Genomic DNA, 18,981 nt, shown 5'->3' on the forward strand with positions numbered 1-18,981 from the left:
TTCCAAAGGAATATTACATATTAAACATTAATATACCTTAAAAGCTTGAATTTAATTTTTCAAATCTCATTTGCCTAGAACAGGATGGTATTTTTTTCTTAAACCACTGCATCAATCTATTCAACAAAAGTGATTGACATTCTCAGAAGAATGTTCCCTAAAATTGTTCCTTTAAATTGGCAATTATTCAATTAGCATTTTAATGTGTTATTTTATTTAATGGTTCATTAATATATTAATATAAGTGACTCAGATCATATAATGAGTGATATGTCTTTTAAGGATATTCAAAGAAAATGATGATTGAGTGGGGAGGGGAAAATTGTTACCATTTCATTCTATAATTTCCATATTAACTTTAATTCTGAATCAAGAGAGCAAGGAATTTGAATAAAGGAGTTAACACTTTGCCTACCTCAATGAAATTAGTAAAAAAAAAATTAAAAGAAAGATTATATTTAACATAGTTCAAATGCATCTTTTGAATAACTTGAACAAAATTTCAATTTAGTAATTATACAAATTAATTGTTATGAAGATACAGATATTTCTGGTGTTTATCACTTTATAATTTCTATGATCATCATCATCATTATCAGCAGCAGCAGCAATAACATTAGATATCTCCCTGTGAAATGGTAAAGAATTATAGCTTTGATTTATCCAACAAATACTGTGTACCAGGCACTGAGCTAATCCTACGGCACAATGACAAAAATGCAACATCTATTCTTTTTTTTTTTTTTTTAATAAATTTTTATTGACAGAACCCATGCCAGGGTAATTTTTTATATTCCCTTGCACTCACTTCTGTTCCAATTTTTTCCCTCCCTCCCTCCACCCCCTCCCCCAGATGGCAAGCAGTTTTATACATGTTAAATAGGTTACAGTATATCTTAGATACAATATATGTGTGCAGAACTGAACAGTTCTCTTGTTGCACAGGGAGAATTGGATTCAGAAGGTATAAATAACCTGGGAAGAAAAACAAATATGCAAGCAGTTTACAGTCATTTCCCAGTGTTCTTTCTTTGGGCGTAGCTGCTTCTGTCCATCCTTGATCAATTGAAACTGAGTTAGATCTTCTCTTTGTTGAAGAAATCCACTTCCATCAGAATACATCCTCATACAATATCGTTGTTGAGGTATGTAATGATCTCCTGGTTCTGCTCATTTCACTTAGCATCAGTTCATGCAAGTCTTGCCAATCCTCTCTGTATTCATTCTGCTGGTCATTTCTTACAGAACAATAATATTCCACAACATTCATATACCACAATTTACTCAACCATTCTCCAACTGATGGGCACCCATTCATTTTCCAGCTTCTAGCCACTACAAACAGGGCTGCCACAAACATTTTGGTACATACAGGTCCCTTTCCCTTCTTTAGTATCTCTTTGGGGTAGAAGCCCAGTAGAAACACTGCTGGATCAAAGGGTATGCACAGTTTGACAACTTTTTGAGCATAGTTCCAAATTGCTCTCCAGAATGGCTGGATGTATTCACAATTCCTACAACAATGTATCAGTGTCCCTGTTATCCTACATTCCCTCCAACATTCCACATTATCTTTCCTTGTCATTCTAGCCAATCTGACAGGTATGTAGTAGTATCCCAGAGTTGTCTTAATTTTCATTTCTCTGATTAATAATGATTTGGAGCATATTTTCATATGGCTAGACATAGTTTTAATTTCTTCATCTGAGAATTGTCTGTTCCTATCCTTTGACCATTTTTCAAAGGGAGAATGGCTTGATTTCTTATACATTAGAGTCAATTCTCTATGTATTTTGGAAATGAGGTCTTTATCAGAACCTTTAACTGTGAAAATATTTTCCCAGTTTGTTGCTTCCCTTCTAATCTTGTTTGCATTAGTTTTGTTTGTACAAAGGCTTTTTAATTTGATGTAATCAAAATTTTCTATTTTGTAGTCAATATGATCTCTAGTTCTTCTTTGGTCTTAAATTACTTCCTCTTCCATAGATCTGAGAGGTAAACTATCCTATGCTCTTCCAATTTATTTATAATCTCATTCTTTATGCCTAGGTCATGAACCCATTTTGACTTTATCTTGGTGTATGGTATCAAGTGTGTGTCAATGCCTAGTTTCTGCCATACTAATTTACAATTTTCCCAGCAATTTTTGTCAAATAATACATTCTTATCCCAAAAACTGGGGTCTTTGGGTTTGTCAAATACTAGATTATTAAAGTTATTGGCTATTTCAACAACATCTATTCTTAAGGAGCTTACCATTCAACCTTATAAGAAGGATAAATACAAAGTAAATATAAAGTAGTAAAAATGTTAATTAGTGAAAAAGGGTATTAATAATTGAGAGAAATTAGGAAAAATATCTTCCTGAAATTGGTGCTTGAACTGCTGAGAAAGGAAAGTATTCTCCAAATTAGGGAGAACTAATGAAAAACAGAGTGACCTGTGGAACAGAATGAATACCTGAGTCTTGGGACCTTAATGTGTGTAAAAGAAAGTGATGAATAACGAGGCCAGAAAGACAAGGTGGGAAAAGTAATAAATAATTTTAAAACAAACACAATTAATTCATATTTGATTCTAGAAGCAATAGGGAAGCATTGGATTTTATTTATGAAGGAGACTTTCATGGGTAGATCTATACTTAAGTAAAGTTACTTTTGAAGGGATGGGGGAGCTTAATGAAGGTGGAGGTGAATGGAAAATGGATTTGAGTAAAAAGATACAGGAGGAAAGTAGACCAGTTAGGAAATTTTTCCATTAATTCAGGTAAAAGGTGGTTTGAGGGTCTGAATTAAGATAACATAAACAGAAATAGCAAGATTTGAAGCTGATTGGCTATGGCAAAGGAGGCAGAGTAATATATTAAGGGTTAGAAATGTAAAAATAACTGGAAAAATTTTGGTTCCATGGACAAAAAAAAAAGTATGCTTGGTATAGAAACTACATAAAATGTTTTTTTTTTTAATTTTTTTTAATAAAATCATTTCAGTGTCAGATACTGCTGTAAAAATCTCTACATTCATTTGCTTCAATAGAAAATTTATTATGGTTGTTCATTAATTATATTAACCAAAACATTTATAATAATTATTTATTAGTTTTCATCATTAATTATAAACATGTCTAATGATTATCAAGACTTTAATTAATTAATATGATAGAAGTTTTCATCCAGAATATTGTTCTAGTGTAGGTCAGATATTTCTAAACTAATCAATTAAGACTATGAAATAAAGGTAAATAAAATAAATTTTAGGCATTCAGATATCATCCAAAATGCTCTGTGAATATGTTTTCCAGCTCCCACCTTTGAAATAAAATATTAGCGTTAAAAATAATGAGTTAATCATTATATTATTAAGGAATTATAGTATGTCAGTATCTAAATCATTAGTAAATTCATTTAAGAAAGTTATAAAACTAACCCACACAAATCATCAGTATTTCTATATATTTCTGACAAAGCCCATCAGCATCTCTTCAAAATTACTGTAGACATAATAAATTACTTTTGGATCTACCTGCCAAGAGAAACCCAAGAACTATACAACACACTCCTAACACAGATAAAGTCAGATCTAAACAATTGGGAAAATATCATTTGTTCGTGGCTAGGGAGAGCTAATGTAATAAAAATGACAATTCTGCTTAATTTGGTCTATTTGTTCAATGCCATACCAATCAAACTGCCAAAATATTATTTTATACAACTAGAAAAAAATAGCAAAATTTATCTGGAAGAACAAAAGGTCAAGAATATCAAGGAAATTAATGAAAAAAATACAAAGATGGTGGCTTAGCAATACCAAACTTATAACTATATTATAAAGCAGCAGTTATCAAAACCATTTGGTACTGGCTAAGAAATAGACTGGTGGATAAGTAAAAATGATTAGATACACATGACACAATCATTAAAGCCTATAGAATTTAGTATTTGATAAACCCCCAACTCCAGCATCAGGAATAAGAACTCACTATTTGACAAAAATTGTTGGGAACACTGGAAAATAATATGAGAAACTTGAAATAGACCTATATCTCACAGGCCATACCAAAATAAGGTCAAAATGGATACATGATTTCAGCATAAAGGAGGATAACATAAACAGATTAGGAAAACAAGGGATAATTTACCTATCAGATCTTTGGAGGAGAGAGGAATTTATGACCAAAGAAGAACTACACAACATTATAAAAGGCAAAATGGACAACTGAGGAAGTGTGGGGAAAATGAGGAAGACAATGAGCAGATTAATGACCATATCCCCACAGGGCATGCAGATTTAAGTGAGGCTCAAGGGTGTGGTGACTTTCCATCCCAAGAGGCAGCTTCAACACTGCCTATGGAGCAGATAATTGACTCTCCTCCATCAACTCCACCTTCTGGGATGGAGGGAGGAGGAGGAGTGGAAGGGGCAGTGACACCACCAGCACTTACCCCCATCCCCAGCATTCAACTGTTCCTATGAGTGGATTGCAAAAGGCACTACTAAAAGCCACTGAGGAAGGGAAAGATGTAAATGAGTTACAACCACACATTTTTCCTGTGTTTCAACAGTTTACCTCTTCAGGTCAAGAAAATAGAAAATACACTCTTTTTGATATAGAAATCCTCAAAGACGTGAAAAAGGCTTGCACTCTTTATGTGCTACATCGGCTTATGTTAAGATGTTATTACAGAATTTGGCTTTTGAAATCTTAACCCCTAATGACTGGAAATCTACAGCAAGGGTATGCTTAGAACCTGGACAAAACTTATTGTGGCTTTTTGAATATAGTGAGCTCTGTAGGATACAAGCCCAACAAAATAGTCAAAGTGGAGTTCATACTCCAATCACCTATGATCAACTAACAAGTATAGGTTCTTATGCAGACATTGCAGTACAGATTAATTACTACATAGCAGCATATGAGCAAATTGCTACTGCTGTTATCAAAGCTTGGGCCTTTTTACCCAATAAAAAATGACAAGAGTGAGGCCTTCACCAAAATAACACAAGGGTCAAATGAACCCTTTGCTGATTTTGTGGGATGTTTGCAGACAGCTATCACATAAACTAATAGCGAAAATGCAGTAACAGACATTTTGATAAGGCAACTTGCTAAGGAAAATGCTAATGAGGTTTGTAAAAGAATTATACTAGGACTGTGCAAGGATGCTCCTTTAGAGGAGATCATAAGACGCTGTGTTACAGTGGGCACAAATGCCTTTTATAGCCAGGCTATGATGCAGACTTCCTAAGATCCCAACATGGGAAGACAAGGTCCCTTTTGGCAAGGGACTTCCAGGGATACTCATCAATGCTTTCAGTGTGGTAAAATAGGGCATCTGAAAGCTCAGTGTTGTTATAGAAACAGAATGAAAAAACAGGGTGGGAGAACAAGACCCAATAACCCTTGTCCAAAATGCAACAGAGGCTTCCATTGTGCCTCAGAATGTAGACTGATTCAGGGAAAGGGGATGAGGGGCCCAGCCCCAGGGCCCCAGGCCAAAACTACTTGGGGCATGATGGCAGCCGATGGTGTGCCTAGAGAGTGCCTAAAAGTACAGTACCCAGACATGACCAATCAGCCAAGAAGCCATCTGATGGGAGAAAGAGATTACACAATCAATCAGCCAGGAAGCAACCTGATGGGAGAAAGGGATTACAATTGGGGAGAATAGAGTTATATGCAGCTGGGACAACTGAGATACCCCCTGGAGAAGTGAAATCTGTTTCTCTCCAGCCTATGGATCACTTGCCTCCAGGCACAGTAGGCTTGACCATTTCAGCCAGAAAAGGTTACTAGTTTAGCCCTTAACGGAGTAAGTTCCCTGTTTGTCTATTAAAATACTCACCTAATTTCTTGTTCACCAAAGACTTCTTCAGTGAAAGTAGATTCCTTAGCCCCCCACTGGGTGCCAAATGTGATGCCTGTGTTTAGCACCCAGAATATATTAGAATCAGCTAGAGTCAGAATAAGGGAAAATGCTTGATCTTTATTCTTTGCAAAGGTGAAGGGGAATGGTGATATGAAGTGAGAGCAATTGCGACATGAATCCGCCTAGCAGTGCCTCTGCCTCTCTCACTCCACCCACCAAATCGTCCACGCAATCTCCTATACAACACATCAAACTTGCACAGAGAGTGGGCGGGGCCATTCTGTCTCCAAGCATATATTAATATTGTCCAATTGCTAATTAGCCTCAAGTGCTAAGAGGGACCTCAATGCAACAAGAGGAACTTAAAAAGGTTTTGCAGAAGCAAAACCAACAAAAACAAAATTAAAAGGGAAGTACAAGGCTGGGGAAAAAATCTTCCCAATCAGGATTTCTGATAGAGGTCTTATTTCTAAAATACATAAACAACTGTGTCAAATTTATAAGAATACAAGTCATTCCCCAATTAATTTTGGTCAAAGTACATGAACAGACAATTTTCAGACGATGAAATTAAAGCCATCTATAGTTATATGAAAAAATGCTCTAAATCATATTGAGAGAAGTGCAAATTAAAACAACTCTGAGTTAGTATCTTACACCTCTTAGATTGGCTAAAATGACAAGAAAAGATAATGATAAATGCTGGAGGGGATGTGGGGAAATTGGCACACTAATGCATTGTTGGTGGAGTTATGAAATGATCCAATCATTCTAGAGAGCAATCTGGAACTATACCCAAAGGGCTATAAAACTGCATACCCTTTGACCCAGCAGTCACACTACTGGGTCTATATCCTAAAGAAATCATAAAGGAAGGAAAAAGCACCACATATGCAAAAAATGTCTGTGAAAGCTCTTTTATAGTAGCAAAGAATTGGAAAATGAGTGGATGCCCATTGATTGGGGAATGGCTGAATAAATTGTGGTATATGAAGATAATGGAATATTATCGTTCTATAAAAAATGATGAACAGGCTGATTTTAGAAAGGCCTGGAATGATTTGCATGAACTGATGCTGAGCCAAACAAACAAAATTAGGAATATCAATAACAGCAAGAATGTGTGATGATCGACTAAGAAAGACTTGGTTCTTCTCAGTGATTCAGTGATTCAAAGCAATCCCAATAGACTTTGGACAGAAAATGTCATCTGCATCCAGAAAAAGAACTAAGGAGAGTGTATGTAAATGAACACATGCTATTTCATTTCTTTTTTCTAATTTTTTATCCCTCCCATGTTTTTTCCCTTTTCCTCTGATTTTCTCCCCCAACATGATTCATAAAGCAATGTGTATTAAAAATAAACTTACTACAATAAAAAAGAAATTTATAAAACTATATAATATATATATATATATATATATTCATCCTCAAATTCATGAAAGAAAAAATGTAATGAGTATACTATGATTCTATCTTGTCTCCAGAACAAATGTAATCTTATTCTTCCCCTATGATATCTGCTTTGGCCTTATGATCAGTGAACATATATTAAGTGTCTACTCTGCATCAGACACTGTGCTGAGTGCTGGGGATGTAAAAAGAGATAGAAATAGAGTCCCCATCCTCTAGAAGTTCATAATTTAATTACACAAAGAATAATGACTGACCTTATGTTTACATGGGTTCATTAGGATAAAATTATTGTATAATCAGTCTGATGTGAACATTTGTATGAAACAACTTCTATAGTGTTTTATCATGCTTCCGTGGAAAAAGGATTAAAGTTGATGAATACAAGCACATATAATCAGAACCATATTTGTCATTACACACATAATTACATTTTCTTTAAGTGATAAAAACCAGTAGAGAGACATGTATTTGTTCTTTACATTCTTCATAGGACTGAGCCCAGTTTTAGGCCTGATTCTTCACTCACAACACCGTGTTCCACCAATTATCACTAATAATGTTTCAAGAATCATGACAGCTAGAATCCTGACCATTAGTCCTTTTATAGCTACTCACTGCCATTGCACTTATACTCCCATCACTGACCTTACTTGTGCTTTGTATGAGTATCAATTACCAGCCAGTATTTACTTACCATATTGTTGGTGGCTCAGAACCTTCTATTTCCAAGTAATCATATTTCTCTTCCATTTGAAAATCTGTAAATATGAGTGAAATGGTGTCCCCTGGCTCAGCTACAATTGTCCATGTGCAGTCAGCATTGTTATGATATTCATTAGGAAAACTAGGACTGGAAATTATGCCACTGGATCCTCTCATTGTGCCTCCACAGGCATCTTCAGCTGTTAAAAATAATGAAAAAATGTTTACTTAGAAGTTTGTTATATGAAACACAATCAAAGCAAACCCTCCTTAACATTTTCAGATAAACAGTCTAAAGACTGGGATGCCCAAGGGTCTTACAGTATTACATTTATAAGAAAAGTGAAGTCTGAGCCATTTATAAGAAATTTGAAAACAAAGTAAAAGAAAATCCAGGTATTATAGTAAAAGAATCTATAAAATTCTATAGGTATTTTACGGTGGGATACAAACTCAGATTTATTTTTTTGATTCCAGTACTTTCCTACCTACTTTGCCATCTAGTTGCAGCTATTGTTTATATGATTGAATAAGTGCCTACTCTGTATAAAATGTCATGCAAAGAATTTGGAATAAAAAGACAAAAAGGAAAACCTCCACCTTTTGTGTATTTTTTGTTGTTGTTTTTTACATGCTTTTTGATGAGATACTGGGAAGCTACAGAGCTCCTAGTGAAATGGCAGAGAGAGATTACCTAGAACTACTGGTAACATGGTTGTTTTACTGGAATATTGATTTATTTCAGAATTCTTTGTGTGAAATAATGAAGTAAAGTAAAAACTGTCTGTAATTAAATAAAAAAAATACGCACAATAAATACAAAGTACTATTTGAATAAACAAAGTACTCTGGGCAAGTTCAAATTTCAATGACTGTCAAAAAAATTTTTTTTCTGAACCAACAAACATTGTTCATACATCTGAAAGTCTGCTTTGAACTATAATTGGAGAAAAGCAATGGAATGTTGAACTCACAATCAACCTCCTTTCCCTAAATTTACATCCTGCCACAGTTAAACTGAGTAATGGTAGATTTAGGATGCAGACAATGTATCTTCTCAGACCCTATGGTATTACTGACCTTTTGGACACAGGTGCTCCCACTGCCTTGCCTCCATTAGGCCATAATATTCAACTTGTTTCCTTCAGTAGCAGTGGTAAATTTTCCCTGCTCCACTCAAATTCTCACCCAGTCTTCTTGTCATTATTAACATATGACTCTAAAAAACTGGCTAGAATTAAATATGCAGCCTGTTCTGAGTCCATGCCTAGAACAAAGTTAATTGGCTGGCATGCGTGGCTTGGCTCTTTTGGGGAATTGTACTTAAACTAGAAGAGCTAATGGGTCACCACGATATCTAGGCATTAGGGAAACAAAATGGTATGAAAGAATTATATGCCTTTCTGAGCACCTCAGGAAGGCACTTTGAAGAAGAATCTGGCTTTAAAATTATCCATGATTATCTAACATAATGGGCAAATCTACAAGCACAAAATCAGACTTTCAAATTTCTATGGGTCTGAAATGCTAAAGTCAGTCTACTTATGTCTGTGATTGGTAAGGAGTGAAAGTGTTGGTCTCTAAAACTAATGAAATAATCTTGGAGCTATTGCAGTTATTTGGACACAGTACATTTTTTCCTACTTGATTAATTGGATTTCATGCTTATTCCATTAATTTTGATAAGATCCTATGAATCTTAGAATCAAAATATTAGAATAGAAATCCAAATATTCATGAGTACTAGTTGTAATCGCGTGACAAATTCACAAAGTGTTTGACTTCTCAGTCACTTCTGCTATATTTGTTATTAAAAAGGAAATGATGGAAAATTTATTGTCTGCTTGCAATTCTTAGACTAGTCACTTTATTGAAAAAAATCAGAAATGTTTTGTTTAATGTATTGTAGATGGTGAATAAATGCCTGAAGGGTAAGTTACTTGAAGATAAGGACTAATTTGTTTTTGTTTCTCTATTGTCTGAACCCTGCATAGTGCCCCACATAAAGAAGTCACTTAATAAATAATTGTCAAATTGAATTGTAGAATAAAAAGATTGTAGGATGCATGATCATGTGTTTAAAATTGTTATGGACCTTTACTTCAATTATTTTTCAGTCATACCCAACTCTTCAATGTCTCCATTTCGGATTTTCTTGACAGAGAAGGTGCAACTATTTGCCGTTTCCTTCTCTACTCATTTTACAGGTGAAGAAACTGAGACAAAGTTAAGTGACTTTTCCCATGTCACATGGCTAGTAGGTATCTGAGACCAGATTTTAACTCCAGACTTTATGAAATTTAGAGGTTATCTAAGCCACATACAACTGGCAATTTGTAGATAAGAAAATTGAGGCATAAAAAATTAGACACAGATTTTGGAAACTTGTTTTTATTTTGCTTTAGAATAATTTTTCTATTTTGAAGTACATTAGGAAAATAAAAAGTTTGATTCTTAATGATGAATTGCTAATAATTATATTAGTGTGATTTCTGTTTTGAAATTGAAATGTGGTAACATAGAGGCATAGGGAATCATATGTATATTTAAAGATGGGATGGATTGTAAAAGACTAATTAATGCATTATAATAATTTTGCAGAAACATAATAATTCTTTTTTAAAATTATAATAGAAAGGTCTCAATCAAGGTGTTGACTAGCCAGAGCAACTTTGATAAGGAAGAAGAAATCCCAAGATGTGCACCACCAACCTTCCTCATTCTGCCTGATACAAGGATTCTTATACCTTTCTGGTATATTTCTACTCGCTAGATAACGATCCTATTGTGACAACTATTAATCTTATCCTGATTTGGTAAAAGATGTCAATGGAAACATGAAAAAAATCACCAACTTTCATTCAATGAAATCAAGGGACTGAATCTTGATAAATTAAATTTTGAGGTTTTGAAAATACTTATAGATATCACTGTTAAGAAACTACCACTAACCTTTGACAAACTGGTAAATGGGAGAAGTATCAAAGATCTGGAGATGAGGCATTGCTTGTTCCCCCTTTCCCCCCCCCCCCATTTTTAAAATGATGAAGAAAGCAAAGCATTTAAATGCATAATGATGAAAAATAATTTGAGTATTTATTATTCAAAGTGTAATTGCATCTAATAAGAAACATATTAAGGATTAATATAAATTATTGCACTTGGGACCAAGAAATAAACTTTACCAGCACATGGTGAAAGCAGGAATAGTCAAAAATAGTTGTCTAAAAATGAGCTGTGGGTTTGTTTTACCTTTGATGTTTCAAGACTGATATAGGTAAATAAGCAATACTATTTTTATTACGTTAAACTCTATTAAGAAAGGCATAGCTTCCCAAAATAGTAAGATATCCCAATATTTTCTCTCCTGGTGAGACCACATCTGGATAATGGATTCTGATCTGGGCATGACATTTTAGGAAGGATGTTGATAAACTGAAGGGCAATAAGAATAGTTAAGGGCCTAGAGTCTTTTCCAGTTTAAAAAATTGGAAATATTCAGCTTAGAAAAAATAAGGCTCGAGGAGAGCATGATAGATATTTCGAGGACCTAAAAGGCTGTCCTTGTGGAAGAGGAATTAGGCTTAATTTTTTTTTTTGGCCCTTGGGTAAAACTAAAAGTAATGAATAGGATATGCAAAGACACAAATTTACACTTGGGACAAGGAAAGGGTTTCTAACATATAGAACGCTCCAACTTGGAGATTATATGAATATATGATTTTGAACACTTTATAGGAAAAAAAAAGCTGTTTTAGATTCAATGGAATACTAGCAATGTTATATATCACATTTTAGCTAAGCAATTGATGTTTCATGATAGCATCTGGAAAGGCAGAGAAATATCTAAGCTGAATAAAAGTATCATTAGATATATTAAGTATATTGTGATTGAATAATGCTAAACAAAATGTAATGATTAGTGGTTGAGCTAAAAGAGAAACTAGTACAGTTTACAAAGTTTGTAAATGTTTCATTTCAGGTTTTAGGGGGGAAACCTAGAAATATTGATTAATAAGGAAGATTATAATAATAAGTTGGGAGCATTGCAATCACCTATGATAAGCGTCTGTCCTTAGTTCTTTTTTGTTCACTTTTTAAAAAAATAAATAATGAAGGCATCCTAAGAACATTTATCAAATTTCTAGAACAAAGCTCAAAGTGATGTCAAATATTTCAAAAGGAAGAAGCAAAATTTACAAAATTAGACATATTATATAATAATATTCAAAAGAGAATAATGTAAAGTCCTCCATTATAATTTAAAAAAATAAATACTCTCCACAAATAAAGATCAACAAGACATAGCTAGATAACAATTTATATGGAAAAGATATGGAGTGTTAGCCAACTAAAAGATCAATATGAGTCATTAAAAGGACCATAGAATTTTGAATAAGTAAAGTTGCTTTCTCACTATAATTGACCCTGGTCATTTATATCCTATTTAGAGTATTATATTCAGTTTTATCATTTTGGACAATTTAGAGAGAATTAAAAAAAAAACAACATACATACCAAGTTATGCAAGAGAAAGGGAGATTATTTTATTTGGGAGAAGAAAGATGTCAGGTGGACATGATCACTACCTTTAGATGTGTAGTAGGTTGTCATGGGAAGGAAAGAGTAAACATTTATTTTTGTGAGCATGGAGTGCAGAATAGGAACAATGTGCAGAAAGCATATAAATTGAACATAAGTTCAATATAAAGGGCAGAGATAAGGTAGTCAGAAGAAGTGAGACATCTTAATAATAATAATCATGACAAAATATGAATAACTACCTTATGAGTTTATGGATTCCCTGACCTTGGACATATTCAAATGGAGATTTGATGATCATTTTTAGGAGATATTGTTGAGTTAGTTCTTTCTTAGTTACAAGGTATGTTAGTCTTCTACTTAGGTTTCTTTCTTTTGTGGCATTTCATGATTTCATGGCTACTGCACTATTTTTAGAAGATTTAGAAATTAGTGTTGGAGAAAATCAAGGTCAAAGACCATTAACATCTAGGCCAGTTAAAAGGAAGACCAGGTATCCTGGGAGTCTAAATCAATAATGTCAAGGTTTCAATTCCTTATATTTCTTAATGGTTTTTCACTGTCCTGAAATGTATGGAGCTGCTAATATTTCATCTTTCAAACTTTACTTTTTAGAGGTAAAACTCCCAAATGTTTTTTTTTTTTAATAGCCTAAATAGTAATGAGTTTCTTGTCAACAGAAATTTTCAATTAGACAAGATGCTTATTTTTGTAAGATATATTAGGAAAAAACCTCTATATCAATCATGTAGTCAGGATAGATAAAATTATGAACAAGGTGATTTTTTATATATCTCTTTTTCCTATTAGTCAAAACCAATTTTTGTCTGTTGTTCCCTCTTAACTTTTAGTTTCCCCAGATCCTGTTGCCCAGGGGCATGGATAGATTTTTTTTTTCAAAGTGAGAAAGTTTAAAATAAAATAAATTTAGTACCTAATTTAGGGACATGAGAGAATGTGACTCTATTGCTTGATTCAAAATATGAATATTAATGCTCAACATGACTTGCTGGTAATACTAGATATAGTAAGTATTATTTCCTTGTGCCTTATATATAAGACAAACTGAATATTTTTATCATTACTCATATTTGGCACTCATTTCCTTGCTTTTAAACAGATTGTCACCTATGCTTGACATTCCCTATTCAACTTTTCTTTCTTAGAATTTTTATTCTGTAAAATTCAATTTAAGCATTATTATTTATACTATGAAAAATGTCTTTCCTGCTTCCTTCCTCAATTGTTGAATAGACAAGTACAGATTTGAGTGTTTTCTATGAGACAGGTACCATGCTAAGAGCTAGGTTCATATTAAATATCTATCTGTCTATCTAGAGAGATAACAATACATAGCTTTTTTGTTCATAGCTGTTTTTTGTCCTTCATTCTCAAAGAGAACTATGATATCATGGAGGTGATGCCTTACTAGTAGTTCAGTATCCCTAAATCTAAGAGTTCATGTTGGGGATTAAGATGTAAAAAGATTGAAACTATAAGTGGGGAATAGATTATGAAAGGCTTTGGATGTGAAATGGACTATTTTATATTTTTTCAGGAAGATATAGGGAGGTGCCGGAATTTATTGAATTGGAGGTGACATGATTGGTCCTACATTTAGGAAAATCCATTTAGTGTTAGTGGCTACATGGAGAATTGATTGGAATGCGGAAAGATAATATAGGCAGACCTACTTGCAGGTTTCTGCAATAATTAAGGCATCAGGTGATAAAGACTGCATTATTTCCAGTTGTATATGTATATATTGTTTCCTCTAATAAAGTAAAAACATTTTGCATTTTTACTTTGTATTCTCTCTGTTTTGCTTTTATCTTTTTTATATCCAATATTTATCATATAATAGGCACTTAATACAAGTTCATCTTTTATTTGAATAGAAAATTCTGGAATAGTTCCCACTTTAAAATTTTCTCCTCAGTATCACATTTTATATTCAGTCTGAAAAATTTAATAAAAGTTCAAATCAATGTCAGGTAATTTCAGCTACAAATATAATGGGGATAATAGGTGCCTTTGTTTCAAAATGAAGAATTTAAAAAATGTAAAGAGCATTTGAAGGTTTTTTATTTTAATAACCAACAAAGCTTAGCTTCTAGTTAGCAAAATAATAATAATAATAGTAATTTAAATAGAAATCTACTGGATAGTAGTTCTCTCAACTGGGGACATGATATCTCACACAGTTCCTTCTTTTAACTCACCTGGAATTTATGAGTTTTAGGGCATGACAACTTGATAAATAGGAAATACAGAAGATGATGAAAAGGCTGTTTAACCTCATATTCCCTGAACTAAATGGGCTGCATGTTGTCAGGTGAGATCATTTTCACACATACACACACACACACACACACACAGAGTAAAGAAATAGGAACTGTAATTATTCTTGTTATAGCAAAGTTTATAAACAGTATAAAATGACTGTATACCAATTATATTGTTTTAATTAATTCAAAGCCTGGTGATTGTCAAAGCCTTTGATCTCTATAATCATAGGTCATATGTTTAGAGATGGAGCTTATCTAGTTTAATCTCCTCACTTCACAGATAAGGAACTTGAAGTTTAGGAGATTGCTTTACTCTGGATCACAAAGATATTAACTAGCCAAGCACCTAATTCTCTCTCTTTTTTTAAATCCAGTACTCTCTATTGTATAATATGGTATCTCAACCAATTAATACTATAGCAATATGTTCCTTAAATACTATTCTTGCCAAGATAAAGCCATCTTGAAGTGATATAATCTTTTAAACATCCAAGGAAGATTTATTTTAGATGTCTTTTTTATTATTTAATATATTAAAGCAAATAAGTATCCACTGAGGACTAAATAGAGCAAATCTGAACAATCAGCATAGTTTTACACTTTACAAACTTAAAAAGTTTGAAGAGTTGAAAACTGTGCTAATTATATTAAGTCACTGAATATCTTGTGAAGTATTCTGAGGGTTTTTGTTCTCAAGGAGTTTATATTCTAGTGTTAGAGAAAATTTGTGGTGTGTTTAAATGAAAACTAGACATTTTAAAAAATCTTTCAAGATAATTAGACAAATGATTATTTTTTTCTAGACAAAGCTATTTTCTCTGAGAACAACATCTAATTTTATGTTGAAGTAATGCGATACTTCTCTAAAAACTAAACATATTTTTTTCCATAGTATTCTCAGAAATTTCTAATAATCTCCACAAAATCAGCAGAATCAGAATAAATTAGCTAAATCAGTAATTTCTCACTTTAAAAATCCAAATATTTCAATAAGGAGTGAAAAGATTTGCATTGCTAGTATAAAGAAAGGCAAAGAACTTTTCCATTTTGTGTCATTTTTTTAGTAGATTTTAGAATTGTCTCTGTGCTTCATGTTTCTCTCCTATTAATCCATTTTTTACTGAGACCAAAGTATTTTTCCTAAAAACCAGGTCTTGTCAAGTCATTCCCCTACTTAATGAAATCTAGAGCTTCCTGATTAACTTAAAAATTAAACACAATCTCCTCTGCTTAGAAATAAAAGTCCCTTTTAACCCTTTTAACCTGGATTCAACCTCCATCTTTGGATTCAATTTACATGTCCAGGCTTCAATTTATATTATTCCTCTTCATGAACTTTAAAAAACAGACAAACTGACATTGTCACTGTTATTCACATGTGACATTGCATTTCTGTTCTCCATACCTCAAATATATTCACTTCTTACTTCCTCCTTTTAGAATCTAGCTTCCTTCTAAGCTTTACTCAAGCATCATTTTCTACATGAAGCTTTTCCTGATCCCAATAGTTACTAGTTCTTTCCTGCTCATTCTTGTATTATATTAATTTTGCAAATATTTATATATGTTAATATATACCAATATAGTTCCATTTCCTTGAGGACAATATTTCATTTTGGAATTCATATCATCCACACCTAATATAATGACTGACATATACAATATTTGCTTTTTGACTTAATGATTTACAATGGCAAGCAAGAGCATTATAGGATGGATGACAGGAATCTTCTTATCCCAAGTTCAACCATTTCCATTTTAATTGAACTAATGTGTTTTTTCATTTATCTAATCAAATAGATATATCTGGGTGCATTTGTGACCCATGCTTCTAAAAGAAAAGCAAATTTTGACACCCCAAATCCCTCAAATTGGAGATTTTTTTCTGAAGGTCTACCTATATATGTTAGCAGGTTTGGGGGGTGGTATGGAAGGATGGGGGTGTCTGGGTGCTACAGTTACATGATAAAAGCTTTAAGTTGAAGTTAACAAGAAATCTCACCAAAAGCAATGACCACCAGGAAGAGAACAAACCCAAAAACTAAATTTTGATCATATAACTATAACACAAAGAGATTTCACTTCCCCAAGTGTACCTTGGACATGCCTTGTGCCTAAGTAAGCTTTCATTTGTTCCCATTCTAGATTCTACCAGTGAGTCTATCAACCAACTAGCATTTTATTATCACCTATTTTTTACTGTGCACTGTGTCCAAATACTCAAAACACAGCCAATTAACCACAGATGGAGACAAATAATTTAAAATACTTACTTGTAGCATGTCTTTTCAAATTTTGGACTCTACTTAGTGCTTTGTATACCAATCACTTAATGAAGTAATATACAGAAAACTAAACAATCCATTGTCAAAGGAAAAAGACGAGCATTTCCTGGAACTGGAATGCTTTAGGTCTATTCCAGATGTGATGTGATCAATACAATTCCAAATTCTATTACATTATTTAATTCTGCCTAAATCTCCTTTGTTAAATGTCTACCTTCCACATTAGCACTGAAGTAAAACTGATTTGTGAACTGGGTTTTTCTTTCCTAAGTCAGGCATCATCAGTTGCCTGGCTCTTAATTAGACAGAAATCTTTTAAATACTGTTCTCCTCTCAATTAGCCATTATACAACCCACTACACAGAGCCCACCAAGTTATTATGTCTGCTCATGTTTATACTTAACTAAATTTGCCTTGTGCTTCCTTATGTCTCAAGCACAAAGTCACCATTTTCACACAGGGAAGGAAATTAAATGAGCTTGTTGTTTAACAAGGCTTTTCTCATTCTACTAGTTCTATTCAATATTTTATGTCTTGTCAGAAGGCAGAAAATGACTTGAAATATCAAGAAAGGAAGAAATAATTTTAATATATTTTAAATAAAATTCTATTTTTCAAATTACATATCAAGACAATTTAACATTCCTTTTTAAAGGATTTAAAAGATTCCTTTAATATTATATATACCATTATATATATATGTATGTATATATCATTATGTAAAATATATATTTCCATAATGGTCATAATTATGAAAGAAGACATCAATTATAAAAACATAAAAAAGTGAAATAATTATGCTTTGATCTATATTCAGAGTCCTTCAGTTATTGAGCTGCATGTTTATAGCTTTGTATTTTTGGTGCTGTGAATAGTTGGTCATCACAAAATGTTGTTGATACTGTACACAATGGATTTCTGATTCTGCTCATTTCACTTTGTATATTTCTTTCCAGGTTTTTTCTCAAATCTGGCTGTTCATTTCTTAGTATATAATAGTGTTCCATACATCACATACTGTATATAAGTTGTTCAGCCATTTCCAATTGATAGGCATGCCCTCAATTTCCAATATTTTACCCACACAAAAAGGGCTGATATAAATATTTTCACCCAGGTAGATCCTTTTCTCTTTATAGGAACATTTTGTGAATCAAAAGGGTATACACAATTTGGTTGCCCTTTAATTATAGTTCAGGAATTGTTAAATCAAAGGGCTATAAAACTGTATATACCCTTTGATACAGCAGTGTCACTACTGGGTCTATATCCAAAAGAAGATCATAAAAGGGAGAAAAGGACCCACATGTGCAAAAATTGTTTGCAGCAGCTCTTTTGTGTTGGTAAAAATTGGAAAATGTGTGGATGCCTATCAATTGGGGAATGGTTGAATAAGTTCTGGTATAGGGTTATAATGAATATTATTGTTCTATCAGAAATGATGAGCAGACTGATAACAGAAAAGTCTAGAAAGATTTATATGAACTGATGCTGAGTGAAATGAGCAAAAGTAGGAGAACATTGTATAGAATAACAGCAAGATTATGTGATGATCAACTAGGATAGACTTATCTCTTCTCAGCAATATAATGATCCAAGACAATTCCAATGGATTTGGGATGAAAAAATGCCATCTAAATCAAGGGAGAACTATGGAGACCAAATGAGGATCATAGCATACTATTTTTACAATTTTTGTTTGTTTGCTTTTTGCTTTTTTGTGTTTTTTTCCCTTTTGTTCTGATTTTTCTTTCATAATGAAACGATTGTGCCTGTATAACCTACATCAGATTGCTTGCTCTCCTGAGAAGAGGAGAGGCAAAAGAGTAAGGGAGGAAAAAAAAAATTGGTCACTCCAAAATCTTACAAAAAGGAATGTTG

General features: G+C 33.0%; 1 protein-coding gene across 2 annotated transcripts in view; it reads right to left on the minus strand.

Annotated features, from left to right (window-relative positions):
* The window catches only part of CSMD3 (CUB and Sushi multiple domains 3), a 1,575,929-nt gene that overhangs the window by 1,108,003 nt on the left and 448,945 nt on the right, over positions 1-18,981 (minus strand). For both annotated transcript variants that reach the window (XM_031954893.1, XM_031954946.1), the window contains exon 5: positions 7,977-8,184. In XM_031954893.1, coding sequence (XP_031810753.1) covers positions 7,977-8,184 — 208 coding nt within the window. The remainder of the gene's footprint in view (positions 1-7,976; positions 8,185-18,981) is intronic.

Source organism: Sarcophilus harrisii, chromosome 1, assembly GCF_902635505.1.
Source record: "Sarcophilus harrisii chromosome 1, mSarHar1.11, whole genome shotgun sequence".
NCBI lineage: Eukaryota > Metazoa > Chordata > Mammalia > Dasyuromorphia > Dasyuridae > Sarcophilus > Sarcophilus harrisii.